The sequence below is a fragment of the Pezoporus flaviventris genome, unplaced genomic scaffold (genome assembly GCF_033815535.1).
Source record: "Pezoporus flaviventris isolate CSIRO_AGI_PZ_B2104156 unplaced genomic scaffold, CSIRO_AGI_Pfla_v1 ptg000001l, whole genome shotgun sequence".
Lineage (NCBI taxonomy): Eukaryota > Metazoa > Chordata > Aves > Psittaciformes > Psittacidae > Pezoporus > Pezoporus flaviventris.
In genome coordinates, this window is record NW_026892549.1 from 11965165 (window position 1) to 11981137 (window position 15973).

The 15973-nt window shown below is 38.4% G+C and overlaps 1 protein-coding gene across 1 annotated transcript in view; it reads right to left on the bottom strand.

The window, feature by feature from the left end:
* The window catches only part of LRP1B (LDL receptor related protein 1B), a 794792-nt gene that overhangs the window by 304551 nt on the left and 474268 nt on the right, over nt 1-15973 (bottom strand). The window contains exons 7-10 of the mRNA XM_061444942.1: nt 12150-12372; nt 9080-9251; nt 6946-7089; nt 3620-3856 (exon numbers count right to left, since the gene is read on the bottom strand). Of these exons, the coding sequence (XP_061300926.1) occupies nt 3620-3856; nt 6946-7089; nt 9080-9251; nt 12150-12372 (776 nt within the window). The remainder of the gene's footprint in view (nt 1-3619; nt 3857-6945; nt 7090-9079; nt 9252-12149; nt 12373-15973) is intronic.

The window sequence follows — 15973 nt, forward strand, 5'->3', positions numbered from 1 at the left end:
AGGTCAGGCCGACAGATGAGTGCTTCTGTCCCTTTCACAGTGGAGTCCCCTACTACTACGACCCGCCAATTTTTCCTGGCACCACCAGTAGAGATCTTCTTTAGCAGTGCATCAGCCGGCTGTTTCTGGTGTGTGCTTCCTCATTAGCCCCCTGCAGGACAGCAAAGCGGTTCTGCGTGGGGACAACAGATTTAGGAGGAAGCCCCTTGCTTTTGGTTGTCCTTTTCCTCCTTTTTTTTTTTTTTTGTTAGTTTGTTTGGTTTTGTTTTTGTTTTTTTTTGTTGTTTGTTTTTTGTTTGTTTGTTTTGTTTTTTTCTTGTCACTAATTCCCAGCTTCCCAGGTTAACAGCCTCCTTCTTTCCTTCATGGGCTACAGGTGAAGCTCAAGGCCCCAGCACAGTTTGGGCCGGGAGCAAGCATTCCTGCTTCCTCTCAGCTTCCCTGACATCTCGCAGTCTATTGACAGCATCCCGCAGCTCAGCCACCTGCTGCAGGAGGACCTCCACCAGGGAGCACCGAGTGCAGCCCTGCCCATTGCGCACGTTTCCCTCACAAGCCCAGTGCAGGCACTCTCTACACTCCGAGCTCTGCACTGCAGCCTCCCCTTCATCGGCGCTGTCTGGGTGCCTACCCTGGCCACCTCCGGGGCGGTCAGAGCAGAGCTTCCGGACCGGGCCCTGCTCATACGGCGAGTGCCCACCATCCCGCTCGCCTGCCCGCACAAACTGCCTCACCACACTCCTCATGGCTCGCGCTCCCTGGGGCAGGTTTTTACCCAGCCAGGGCTGGTGCCGCTGCTTCAGGCTCCGCCCCGTGTGAGTCAGCTGCTCGCTCTCGTCAGCTGAGCTGCCGGCTCCCGGGCAGGTCCTGTCGAGGACTTGAGGCTCCCTCGGTGGCTCTTGCCGCTCTGAGTTGAGGCTCCTGGACGCTGATTTCCCCCGCCCCCCACCTCCGGTGTTGAAGGCGTCCTCTCTCGAGCTGCTTACCTCAGCAATTCTGGAAATACTGCTGAAATTTTATAATCAACAGTAGGGTGTGGGCTCCAAACCCTCATATTTCTAGAGGCAACAAATGGCCACGTTGCTTTTAAATATTCAAGAGTGTGTAATTTGGTACAGAGTGGCCTAGCTCATCAGTGTCAGTTAGATCATTGTAGACTAACAGTGCCTAAAATAATACATTAACATGAAAACCAGCAAAAAAAATATTTCTTCTATATATCAACCAGCTAAACAGCTTCCAAAGATCTTTACAGACTTACTTTGACCTTGTTAAAGCAAAAAAGTTAGCCCTTGACCATCTTTGCTAATATTTACAAATTAATAATATAATACCTTAAGTGTCACAGCAACCCCAAATAATGTACAGGGGACAAAGACAAAAAAAAAAAAAAAAAAAATCCCAGCAGAGTTTGTGTTTATGTTACTTCAACTGAACAATATTTAAATTCCTTTAAAAATGTCTGGGTTGTTCCACTGTTTGGTTTAAAAAGGAAAAAAAAATTACATGCAAGTTTGAAAGATTAATTATGACAATTTCTGTTGCTGGCAAAAGTACACTACAATTGCAGTTGTGCCGCAACTCTGGGATAGGCAGTGCTGTCAAATAGTTATCAATATTACACAGCAGTTTGTTTCCTGAAGTGAAGAATAAGAAATCACAGCTAAACTATATGGGAAATCAAACTCCAGCAGTGTTAGGTGCTCGGCGTTCTCAATTCCCAGTCAACAGCTTGTAGGACAAGGCTCTCATGTAGGCAAACTGTAATTATCAGTTACAGTGTTGTTTGAGCTAGCATATCTGCTCTTGCAAAACCTGATAGTCACAAAAACTGACAACTTCTAAACTAAGAAGTGACACCTACCACAGCAGCATGGTGTTCAGAGCGAATAATAAGCCACCTCCTGACACACCTGATTTTCTCTAGTAGCCTTCCACCAAGGAATGATTTAATCTATCCCTGATGAGTTCTTGAGAGCTGACAAGAATAAAAGCTGAGGTGGTATGACTGGAGGACATACTAATTTTTTTAAATCATGAAAAATACATTAACAAGTGTTCTCTGAACATACTTCAAAGTTATGAAACTACACCAAGTTCTAACAAACAGTATAAGCTCCTGGGAAAGGAGAGGGTGGGGAAGGAATGACAGTGACTTTTTTTGATCTTTGTAAATATTAGGACCACCAATAATACATCATCAGGTAGTCCATAATTCTTTTGGTATGGCAGTGGTATTTTTGCTATGTTGCACTTACAAAGAGCAGAAATTCCAGTTAAACATTATTTAAAAGAGGCTCTTCAATTTGCTGGTTTGGTATACAAACTTCATTCATGTCTGCATGTTTGATTACACTAACCCAAACCTGACACCTTTCAGCAGGGATACTCCTTGGTGCTACCTTAAAATATTTAAACTGACATCCTTGTCTGCTCCTTCCTCTAATTACTTTGTTGCAAAATGCAATGTGTTTTGTTTAGTAGGAGGAAGTCAGGAATGGAAGTTCTGTAATGTATATTATCCATTTCCATGTTTGCAGTGAAATGAAGATTTATGAGATTAACAGCTGAGTATTTATTATTTGCTCAGACAGCTGCCTTCTATTAAGCAACCACCAACAGAAGGTAAAGAGCCATCTATTCCTTGCAACTACTGCTGAAGTGATTTTTGTGCAGACTCTGAGAAACCTTATTCCAAAAACAGCACCATATCACTTCAAACTGGAGATAATTTCACTAAGACATGTGGATTAAAACATAGGCTATGAATGCCAGGGAATGAAAATCCCTGTGATACAGCAATAGTATTTTAGTTAAAAGCCAAGATTAATATTCATCCTTCTTATTTTCTTGGGTACTAGAAAATAATTACTGTAGAATGGATTTCAACTCAGGCACTTGTTACTTCCTGCTGAATCAGTCTTGAATAAAGAGTCCATAAAAGAAAAAGAAATACATGTTGACAAACTGGAGGTTTTATCACAGAAACAGAATTTTGTATGAGATATGATTGTAAACCAGGGAGATTCTGGGAACTGTGGTGGGAGAGGTGCAAACTAGGGAACTGCCGCTATTTTCTCTCATTGCTCTAATAAATAGTACAAATAATTAAGCTTCTGAAAAATGTTTCTGTCTTCCTGTTTCTTCCACATATACAATGGAAAACACATCAGGAAAGACAAAGCTTCTTTTTCAAACGAGTTTGCAAGAACTACAGGAAGTCTCACTCTGGCATAAGCTCCAGAATCAACACTGTGACACAATGAAGTCATAACGTCCAGAAGGATATGGGATGGATCAAAGAATTGCATTGTGGATCCACTGTATCTTACTACTGAAAGAATGCAGTGAAAATGCAGGAGTTACTCACTGGTGGGTATAAGCTTAAATGGACAAAGTAAGAATTCACAGCAGAGCAACTTAACTAAACTTTAATTTCTGCACTCAGGAAGAATAAACAGGAAGTTATAAAGGAACAGAAATATCTCCAGCTCTGTTCAAGGCCTAGTTTAGGTCTGTTTTCCTTGGGAGATTTAAATAAAGCCTTAAATTATCTGTAAATGTCAGTTCAGCTTCTCCTTAGTGAGATTCTGTGAATGGCACTATCAGCATTGCTTACCATCTTTGAGGATTGTCTCTCGCTCTGTGCCATCAATTTTCTGTCGTCCAATTAGGAAACTGGTAGTATCAGCAAAGTAAATGTAACTGGTTTCAGCATGGAAGTCCAGAGCACGAGGACTGACCAAATCTTCTATAGGGATCATGTATTCATCAGACACTTTGGTGTTCAGGTCCATTCCCCGTATTATTCCTGGACGTCCCTTCCCATAAAAAAGAAACAATTCATTCTTTGGTCCTGCAAAAGAAAGATTACAAACATAAACAACTGATGCTGCCTAATCTTTTTGCAGTGCATAATGTCACTGTTTAATTAACCAGCACAATTAATGGGGGAGCAGGAGTATTATTCAATACCAAAAATTTTAACTTTCATTTATTTTATTTCATTTCTGCTCTGGATTTGGAGAACACCGAGGTTCTTAATGATTCCTGTGACTCAGCCTTCACTGGCAAAGGCTCTGACCACACCACCCAAGTCTTGGAAGGCAGATACAGGGACTGTGAGAATGAAGACCTTGTGCCCACTGTAGGAGAGGATCTGGTTCAAGACCATCTTAGGAAGCTGAATGTCCATGAGTCAATGGGACCTGATGAAATGCATCGGCGGGTCCTGAAGGAGTTGGCAAATGAAGTTGCTATGCCGCTGGCCATCATATTTGAGAAATCATGGTAGTCAGGTGAAGTTCCCGACGACTGGATAAAGGGAAATATAGCCCCCATTTTCAAGAAAGGGAAAATGGTTGACCGAGGGAACTACAGACCTGTCAGTTTCACCTCTGTGCCTGGCAAAATCTTGGAGCAGATTCTCCTGGAAGGCATGCTAAGGCACATGAAAATCAACAGGGTGGTTGGTGACAGCCAGCATGGCTTCACTAAGGGGAAATACTGCCTGACCAGTTTGGTAGCCTTCTACGATGGGGCTACGGAACTGATGGACAGGGGTAGAGCAGTTGATGTCATCTACCTGGACTTGTGCAGAGCGTCCGACACTGTCCCACACCACATCTTTGTCTTTAAATTGAAGAGACATCAATTTGATGGATGGACCACTCGGTGGATAAAGAACTGGCTGGATGGCCGTATGCAAAGAGTTATTGTCAATGGCTCAATGTCCAGCTGGAGACCACTAATGAGTGGTGTCCCTCAGGGATCGGTGTTGGGACTCGTCTTGTTCAACATCTTCGTCGCTGACAGGGACAATGGGATTGAGCGCGCCCTCTGCAATTTTGCCAATGACACCAAGCTGTGTGGTTCGGTTGATACGCTGGAGGGAAGGAATGCCATCCAGAGGGACCTTGACACGCTTGTGAGGTGGGCTGGTGCCAACCTCGTGAAGTTTAACTATGCCAAGTGCAAGGTCCTACAACTGGGTCAGAGCAATCCCAGGCACAGCTACAGGTTGGGCAAAGAAGAGATTCAGAGCAGCCCTATGGAGAAGGACTTGGGGGTGCTGGTCAATGAGAAAATGAACATGAGCTGGCTTCAGTGTGCGCTTGCAGCCCAGAAAGCCAACCGTATTCTGGGCTGCATCAAAAGGAGTGTGACCAGCGGGGCGAAGGAGGTGATCCTGCCCCTTTACTCTGCTCTTATGAGACCTCACCTGGAGTATTGTGTGCAGTTCTGGTGTCCTCAACATAAAAAGGACATGGAAGTGTTGGAATAAGTCCAGAGAAGGGCAACAAGGATGATCAGGGGACTGGAATGCCTCCCCAGCAGCCTTCCAGTATCTGAAGGGGGCCTATATGGATGCTGGGGAGGGACACTTCATTAGGGACTGTGGTGATAGGACAAGGGGTAATGGGTTAAGACTTAAGCAGGGGAAGTTTAGATTGCTTATAAGGAGGAAGTTCTTTACTGCTAGGGTGGTGAGGCACTGGAATGGGTTGCCCAAGGAAGTTGTGAATGCTCCATCGCTGGCAGTGTTCAAGGCCGGATTGGACAGAGCCTTGGGTGATATGGTTTAGTGTGAGCTGTCCCTTCCCATGGCAGGGGGGTTGGAACTTGATGATCTTAAGGTCCTTTCCAACCCTAACTATTCTATGATTCTATGATTTTGTCTGAAGATATCTAAACTAAAAAAAAAATCTGTCTATTACCTTAATTAAAATGTAGATTACTTCAGTGAGCTGTGTATATCTAATTATTTTTTTCTGTAAAAGTACAACAGAAAAACAATTCTAGGTTATAGAATAACTTTGCATCTATGTGAAATGGACATATACAGCTTTGTAGATTTTTAATTTTACAATTCATTAAGATCTATCCAGGTAATATACACCGTGACTGAAGTAATCATTATATCTTAGAAGATCATAAACTCCAGCAAACACAAAATACTGTTGTTTTTTTCACCTAAAGTTTCTCAGAAACAAACAAGACAAAAGATTACAGTAAATGGCTTTCAAATGGGAGAGAATATTACAAATCAATACATGCTGTTCTTTCATACTGAGATACGAAACATGGATACCAATATTTCCTATTTCTCAGGAGATTTTTACTTTTTAGTTACGTAGGTTAATTACGAATAATTGAAGCTTAGTAAATTTTTTTCCTTAGAGGTACTTAGAAATATCCTGAGATGCTTAATACTATCAATATACCTATTAAAAATCTCCAAAATATATACTCCTTTTTTAATTGTTTAGGTTTTTTTTGTTGGAATTGTTAGTGAAAACCATATGAGGTTTGACTGAGATCAATTATCTATCTACCATCTATCCATCAAAGTTATCTAATTCCATGCCTTTCATCTGAACTAGATCAATGCAATTTGATCAAGAAACCAAACAGAAGTAGGTGCTCCCCATGACTTTATGACTTTCAGGACTGTCCTTTTGGCTGTAGGTGATTGTGTATACTTAACATTAGGTGTAACTATAGTTACTCAACTCAAACTTGCTATCACAAAGCCTTATTAGAAAAGCCTTGCTTGACTTGTTCACATGAATGGTCAGCCTCTGAATTACAAGTTGATTGTATGGGTAAATATTGGATGTGACAAACTATTTATAAGCTTTTCAGTACCTATATGCTGCGAGAATGCATAATACATATAAAGAAAAACTGACTAACATAAAACATATGATAATTTTTAGAATACTTTAAACAGCATTCCAGGTTTAATTTGTCACTTCTATGAATTAAGCCAAATCAAATCATTTTGAGGGAATGAAGGGATATATAAACAAGGTGTCAGGTACACATTTTACTTAAAAGCAGCCTGTGTGATTTCTACTGTTATTGATAAACATGTTAAATAAAACCCAGAACTATACCCGGGAATATTCGTGGCTGGCAGACTATTTGAGTTAAATAACATACTTTTGCATGACCTGCCATCACTCCCCAAGATGAAGCCAGTCCTGCAGCGACAAGTTCGTGCCTTGTAGTTGCTGCTGAGCAGACAGATGTGTGAACATCCTCCCGGCATTCCATATGGGTCCACTTCGCATGCATGGCTTCTGACTATGGTGAGTGAGAAACAGCATGATTCATATCCATTTAAAGCAAGATAATTATATGCATCAGCATGTAGAAAGTTTAGACAGCAAAAAAAGGGAATTTGTGTCACAATAAATCTTTCCTTAGAATGCAGCTATAAACTTTCTTGCAGCTATATGTTTTTTAAAGATGATACCCAAACCAGACGAGTGATCCAAAGGGCTGTATTGCGGCTCTCAGGCTATACCTGTCATTGTGTGTGATCACCCTTTTTGAATAAGTTTCTGCACAGTATTTATCAGTAAGCACTCCCCTGGGGTAGCTGACACTTTCCCCCTTATTTATATATTGCTTTGGTTCATTTATTTGGTTGGTTGGTGTTTTTTTTTGAGAATAGAATGAATTCCATGCCAATGCAGTTTGCTATTTATTCAACTCCATTAGATAGCAACTTTCTGGGGCAGATACCTGGGCAAAAGCTAAAGAACAGAACAAACCTTGTAGTGTTTTTCCATATGTGTACAGCTAGGATGTAAATCCAGCAGAAGAAGCCAAATAATTCCTTTATCTTGGTTTCATATTTTCAAATTAAAGGTTCTAAATTGTCAGACTAATACATCAAATCCATTTTTAAAACACTTTAAGGTAAATCAGATGAAAAAAACAAATCTACCTTGCTATGTTATATTTACCAAACTGGCTTACAATACGGCAACAGTACCAACAGTATTTTAGCTCAAAAAAATGTTTGTATCTTCTTTCTCCTTTACCTCAAGCTTCTTAATTGTTTTAAAAAAAATATCAAGTGGTTTAAGATCGATATTGTTCAAGGCGTACAGAAGCTCAGCTAAGCTGAGACAGCCTTTACAGCAAATCCTGACAAGCAACAAACATGCCCGTTCAAAACAAAAGAAGTAGCAGAGTGAACAAAGGGCAAGAGGAACCAAGTAATCACAGGATGTAATAAAAGATTACATTGTGCTCATGCCTGTCCTCTGCTCAACCTCTCTGACTCCTTCAGGGATGTAAGACAGGGGCCTATAGCAAGGGAAGAGTCTTTGCAGCCTCCTCCAGACACACTGAGATCTGCAAATCAATGCCCTCAGCTAGAGAATGAAATTTACTTTCACTCTACGTAAATTTAGAGTTTGTTCCCACTTCAGAAATGGCTCTAACAGCAGTCAGTCTGTTTAATAACAACAGAATTGATGCATTAGATTTTCTGGCTAAGCAGTCATGACAATGATTTATTGTTATCAGCCATACAAAAAAGAATCACATAAAATATCTCTGTAAATGTTTTGGATCTTGTTATCTTTGCACAAAGTTCCCACAAATCACACTACTGTTGCAAATGTAGAGAGTTTGCATCAGAGCCATGATTAGAGCCATAGGACTATGTACAGGACTATGGTCTTCAGAAATTGCTATTTTATCAAAAATGCTGAGATTACAGGAAGTTTTTCATTCTAGACGAAAATGAAGACTTTTTTCTACAGAAGGCAAAGATGATATTTAGACAATCCATGGAAAACTTATCAGCAATTTCCTATTTTACCAGTTGCTGTGCTGGCAGTTAGGCAGGAAGGCTGCCTATGTCTCTGCTTTCTTGGCAGCCCTGAAGATGGGGGCTCACTTGAGGTTTGTAGTCTGTCTGAAAAGCAGGCTCAGAGAAACCAGGAATCTCTGAGGTCTGAGACCCAAGTGTATGGACGGTATTGGACATCTAACAGTTTTGAAGGTGTTAAATTCTGAAAGCGGTGTGTGGAGCCAGAAAACTTGCAGACCAGGGCTCTCTGGCAATTCTCCAAGATGAATGCTCAGGGAGCCAAGCTTAGACATGCAAGAAAACTAGCAGTAACTACAAAGCAAACTGGGCAGATGAAGAAGCAACAGTTTTGTCACAGTGACAAATTTTCACTGCATCTTCTGATACATTTTTCTGGAAGAACCTTTTTAACACATCCACCTACCCCGTGTGTTAATGTTTTCTAAGAATGAATGTTGATCTTACCTGCTGTTTGAGATCTTTTCTGGTACACATGGATCTCTTTAGCATTGTCAAGCCTGGCAAGAGACTGAATATCGGTACCATTATATCTGTTTATTCGTAAAATGCTGAGGTTATCTGAATCAACTGTATATAAATAGTTTTCAAATACTGCCAAACCACAGAGGTGCCTAATCTGGAAAAGAAAAAAAAAATCATCATTATTTTAGCTGACTGATTTAGGTTTATCTATGATTTGAAAACATTAAACATTACTGTGAATTCAGACAAGGATTTCTGAATATGTCAACAAATATTTGTAAATAATAAACACAAGCTATGCTGTTAGTTCACATTCTTGTAGTCTGAAGCTTATAATTAGAAAAGCTTTGTACAAGAAAGGCAGAAAATTCAAAATATTTAACAATCCAAATAAATTTATCCTCTAAATTTCCCAGTTTCCCTCTCATTTAAATTCAAATGTTCTGCATATGTTATGTACAGCTTCTTTTAGTCTTAAATAATATTAATTAAACAATTATTATAAAGATTGTTAACTTTTACTAAGTAGCATTAACTAATGAATACAGTGAATATAGATATTTTAACGTGTTCATGGGGTGAATTGATGTATTTTTTATAATGTTATAATCATAGCAAGTAAAATAGGACAATATACACCCACCAGATATTTTCTTAAGTAAATAAATGAATAAATAAACAACTTCCCTTAACTATGCTTGTGTTCCTTTTGTGTCAGTGTCTCTGAATTTGGCTGTGTCCACACAGTACTGCTTGTTTCTCAAAAAGTGAATTCTAAAGTTGTAATAGGCCATGATGTGTCTGGGTACATTAGAAATTACTTAATGTCAGTTAGTTAGCCAGCCAATCACAGCTCAAACATGAGGTGTTCAATAGTCTAGTGCTTGTGCTTGATTTATAGATTTAGGAACTGTAAAATATTTCATTGGCAGTTTTGAAAGATGAACAAATTTGTTGGCAGATGTTCAGATATTCATGGGCTGAATATCTGATTAGTTTAATCAATAAATTGCTCACTACAAAGCATTTACTTATCTCATTTATCACAAATTCAGACATGCGTCACCAAAACCAACCAACCAACCAACCCCTCCCCTGTTCTCCATCAAATATTTCAGTCCTTTCTGGAAATTACCCCCCAGTTGGCCAAATCTTGCCATTTTATTCAGCCTTTTCCCAGAAAAATAATAATTAAAAAAAAAAATAAAGTCAATTGAAGTGTTTGGTTAAGACCCAATAGAAATTCGATTCAATTACAGTAAGATGGAAAACAGCCTTGAAAATAATGATGTATCTGTACATGGTATCATGTACATGATGGTCTGATGTATCTGCAATTCGGTATCTGTACCAAATTGTTGCATTAATCCTTTCTGCCCTTTTCCATTTGCACTCAGTTTAAATCTTTATTATTTAACTCCCAAGAGAGCTTTTCTATATTTACACTATGAAAACTATATGTCACTCTTTCTACAATGAATTTTATAATGACTTAATTATTTGTATTTAATTTATGCATTTGTTTTTATATTTCATGAAGCTTGCCAGCTATCTTATGCATGAACAGAAATGTTGCTTGCTACAAAGAATAGTTGTTTGAAAGCCTATCAACCTAAAAAGCCCGTATTATTTGAAAAGGATGTCCTTTGATATGCTTGTACTTACGAAATAGACTTTAATCCCTAAGATTTCTTGAGAATAGTTTTCTGGTTTGCTGTTCCCTTAGACTAATGAGAAGTAACTTGGAGTTGCAGTCATTCTAAATCCTGACAAATGCAGACACAGAACCTAGTGAAATTACCAATTTTTCATCTGAGTGCAAAGACAACCAATATGCTTCTCCTTTTGCAGTAACAATGACTAACTGAGAGGCCAGACCTTTTAACACCGTTCATTCATATTGAAAAAACAGGCGTCATTCTCATTTCTTAGCTAGAGAAGAACATCATAAATAATAAACTCTTTTGCATCGAAGTTTAAGAAAGAAGGAACAAGCATCTCTCCTATGACACCAATACAACCTAGTTACAAGCCTGTAAAAGCATTTGTTAGTTGCTTCTGAAAATGGCTTTCTTTTTTTAGGTATCTATAAAAAAATGTTACCTGTAGTTGTTTACAAGACCTGTTATTTCAGAACAAGTGGCTAAAGACTGGCAGTAATTTGGTAAAAAGTAGGAAGGTGTTTGCTCTTTAGCCAGGTGACCTAGATTGTTTTTTGTCATATCTTCTGCCTGTTTTAAAATGGCAGTTATGCTAATCAGTTGTCTCTTACTAAACAGTGATTACCTGGAAGCAAAGCAAAGAATGACAGCAGAACAGGTAAAGTGTTTATTCTGTCTGCACATTCTTATACACTCTGTTTAACGTCAAGCAGAAGCAGATGTAAACACGGTACCCACAAAAGATCTGGCAGTTCAAGTAGCAACAAGAAATAGTTTGGTCTTTGCTAATTTTCCCTCTTTTTACATAATCTTCACAACTGCCAGGGAGCCCTTCCTTTCCCTCCATTTTACCTCACTCTCCAAAGCTGAAGCAACAATAACAGATTGATATTCTCCAGCTCAAAGACTCAGTCTCTGCATTTGTATTTATGACTCCAGACATCTGGATCAACGGGGAAAAGCATCATTGGCATCAACAAAATATGATTTAAAGGAATCTAGATGAGTTTGAACAGGTGAATAGCTCTGGCTAATCTGTTTCTTTCACATTCTTGTGCTTGTTAGTCTCTCCTTCCTGAACTGGCAAGGACACGTTCTTGTCATTAATAATTTATCCTCTAGTATCTTTCTATATATATATATATTTTCCCTCCTGAAGTCTTTTACAATAGGGAGTGTAACTTACATGGTGTATAGTTAATGAGACACTGAATGGAAGCTTGTCCATAGGTTGCAAAATGGGCTAAATGGCAAATAGAACATGCAGACAGATCTTTTTTCTAAGACATTTGAACTAAAAAGAGAAAAAAATCTGAAATCACCTTTAACTGTTAGCATTATATATGTTCATATATTTATGGCATTACTTTAATGCTCAAAGAAATACCTACTTGTCTGCCTTTTATTATCGTATGTCTCTTTCTCCCTTGATAGTCAACAACTTCCACACTATCCAGATATATGTCAACCCAATACACATATTTATTGATGAGGTCTAGTGCAAGAGCAGTTGGCTGTTCAATTTTAGAGTCTACTATCCATGTCCTGTTCATTCCATCCATGTCACATCTCTCAACCTTGGCAGTATTCCCGTAGTCTGTAAAGAAAAGCTTTCTGTTGAAAGAAAATAAGACATTGTAAGTTTTAAAGGGTGTGAGCAGAGTGCAAAGCTCCTTGTGGCTCTGTACAAAGTAAATTTCTGTTCTTCATCATGTCAGAGGGTTTATCCACCAATAACCCATATAGCCCATATAGATCATCATATATTTACAGAAAAAAATCTGCATATTGTCTAACAAATTCACAGTTACACAGAATTTTTTTTCAAATGACACGTACAGAAGTTCTAAATCCATTTGCTTACACTACAGGTGCGCCATATACTAGTTGCATTTTAAATGGATGGTATTCTTATGCAGAGACTACATTACAATTGTAAATATCTCTTTAACCATTGCCTATAAAACCAGCAAGATAGTTATAAGCACAAAGTTTGGGAAGACCACAAGGGACTTACATGGTCTGGAGAACAATTCATTGTATGTAAGGTATAACAAATACAGTGATCCAAACTGTCAGGTTTTGAAAATACATTTCTAAAGATGATGCTTTAGTCTGCGGTGCATTTGTAACCTGCCTTGGAAGGATGTTCAGGTTTTAATATGTTTCTGCAAATCCAATGAGTCATTCCATCATGAATAATGGGAAACTATCAAAGACTTAAAATTGCTACAAAAGCTTCCTAACCCAATACTTGATTAGCAGTCACTGGGTTTAGTACACACAAATCAATTTTGATTAACCTGACAATATTTTAACAAGATCACTTATTTGCAAGACTAAATTACACTTGAAAGATGACAACCACTTTGTCATGACTTTAACATGCAACAAAGAGTAATCTAATTTGAATGTTACTATCAGAATGAATGTTACTAAAACGACTTTGAGAATCAGGATTTCATTTTCCAGATGAAGTTAGTTATCTGGAAGATATTACCACTAATGGGAATAACACTGGATCAACAGCTAATAAACCCTGAGTTACCCTTACGTTAAAAAGTAGTAACTTACAGCCTTGTAATCTCTCACAGAAATTCAGCATTACAGGTTGGTTTAGGCTGGAAAGAAGACGGGCTTGCTAAATAGCCAAATGAGACCCATATCTTTTATTATGACCATCTTCTGATAGACAAGATTACATTTTAAAAGTACTTAAAGTGTTTCATGTGCAAAATATGGGAATTTAAAAAAAAAAAAGCATTAAAAGTATTAAAGGTAGTAGAATTACCTATAGTATATTTAGAGCACCTGTCAAATGCCAAAATGAATTGATCACAGAATCATAAAACAGGGCTTGAGGAGAATTTGAAAGGTCGTGTAGTCCATCACCAGGCCATAAGGCAGAATAAACTTTACCTATAACATTCCTGAGGGGTAACTCCATTCCTGACAGGGTTATTTATCAGAATAATTTTGAATTCCTATCTCGTTCTTCATTGTAATTCTGTATACCAGCTGTACTTTAAGAACATTTTAAAAAACACATACTTAATATTCAGGTCCATATAAATCAAAATGTGCATACTACAGAATAGGTGCAAAGTAAAAATTATGTCTGCAAAGCATATATTTAACTTGAAACAAAAACTAAGTACTGTGTGTATACAGGTGTATATACACATATACGTATATATATGTAGGTAGTTCATCAGTAATAACAAGGCCAACACTTATTACATTTAAAGTAAGCTGTTAAAACATTACGTGTACTCTAGTCTATACTCTGTCCTGGGGATTTGATTTAGGTTACTTAAGGGAACTTTGTGTCTCAAGATTCAATAATTCAAGCAAAGCTCATTTTGCAATCATAGAACCAAATGGGTTGGCTGTGATCAGGCAAATGTGCACACACATGCATGTGTGCATATAAATACCTATACATATACATAGCAACTACAAAGGCCTGGAGCTTGACTTCAGACTGAGTCTTTACTTGATTGCTTAGTGCACAGCATTCTTATACAAGATTTAACATTTCTACGTGGTATCATAAAACAGGCTAAAATACAAGACAGAGATAAGAATTATTTGCTTTTTACAAGTATATTCTTTTTTCAGATCAGATAAGAAATAAAATATTTGACAATAACAGATAAAGTAAGAGTATCTAATTTAGGATGCTTCTCCAGCTTTCAGGGACGGGGCCTCATTTCTGCTTTCTAAATATCTGCTTTATATTAACATCATCTGTGCTAAGGAAGGTAGCGTGATTCCACATGTAGATGACATTATTTTCATTTTAAAAATCATTACTTTTCTGGAGACCAGCAATGTTTATCTTTTAATGTAAAGGAAAAAGACTGAGCAAGAAAGTAGTTGCCTAACTGATGCTGTATGATCAAAGCGTTCTGAAAATTAAATTAAGAAAATGAAATGCTTTACCATGTAATCTTGAAATGCAGTTCTCTATTTAAAGACTAGTGCAGAATTTTTAAAATGTGGAATTGCATTTGTACCTATGAAGCTGACCTGCAATTACACTGCACTTCTTTTGCCTTGGGTGTTCTCAAGGACACACTGTAGCATTATTTATATCAGCTCGACTAATTTTTCTGCTCACAAACAGTGCTGGATTTACCTATCTATTTTGAGCAGAGGGCGGTGAAATCTTTTATCAATTCACAGAGCAATTTCAAGCAGGAATACTGACCGCATGCATTTATTTCTTTGTACAGCCCAAGCACTGTACATTAGTACTGACCTTGAGGGACCAGCTCTGACAGGGACAGGGGGAGAGCTGAGTTTGTTACAGCCTTTTTTTCCTGAGACCGCCAATGAGTATGCTAATTGAGATAGCTATGAAACAGTACAGATTTTGGCACTAAATTGAAATGTTAATTTTCAATTAATTGAAAATTGGTAATTTTCTTCCTAGTGGCTGGTGAAGTGCTGTGTTTTGGCTTTAGTTGAGAACAATGCTCATAAGACACCAGTGTTTCAATTGTTGCTAAGTAGCACTTATCCTGATCAAGGACTTTTAAGTCTCTCATGTTCTGCCCCTGAGGAGGGGCATGGGAAGCCGGGAAGAAGCAGAGACAGGACAGCTGATACAAACTAACCAAAGGGGTATTTCATACCACAGCACGTCATGCCCAGTATATAAACGGGGGGGAGTTATCCAGAAGAGACTGACAGTTGTTTGGGTCAGGCTGAGCATTGATCAGTGGGTGGTGAGCAATTGTACTGTGCATCACTTGGGTTTCCTGGTTTTGATTCCTCTCCGTCTTTTTGTTGTCACCCTTTTCATTACAAGTATATTATTATTATATTATATTTTTTATTTGAATTATTAAACTGTTCTTAACCTACAAGTTTTACCTTTTTGCTGATTCCCTCACATTCCCTCTGAGGAGGGAGGTGAGCAAGCAGCTGCATGGTACTTAGCTGCTGTATGGGGTTAAAATATGACAGAAAGCTATAAGACTTCTTCACACATAGAAATTCTGAATATCCCTAACTCTGTGAAACTGTACAAACCCGATGTTCTGCCCATTGTGACTCAAGAACGAAAAGGGCTATCTTCTTCAACAAGTCTGGGTGCTTTGCAGACATTCTGTACCAGTCTTTTTCAACCTTCTTAAACTCATAAAAGTGCTTAGTTGTTTTGACACAATGTTCTATCCAGATGTTCTTCCAAGATGTTTTCATTGTT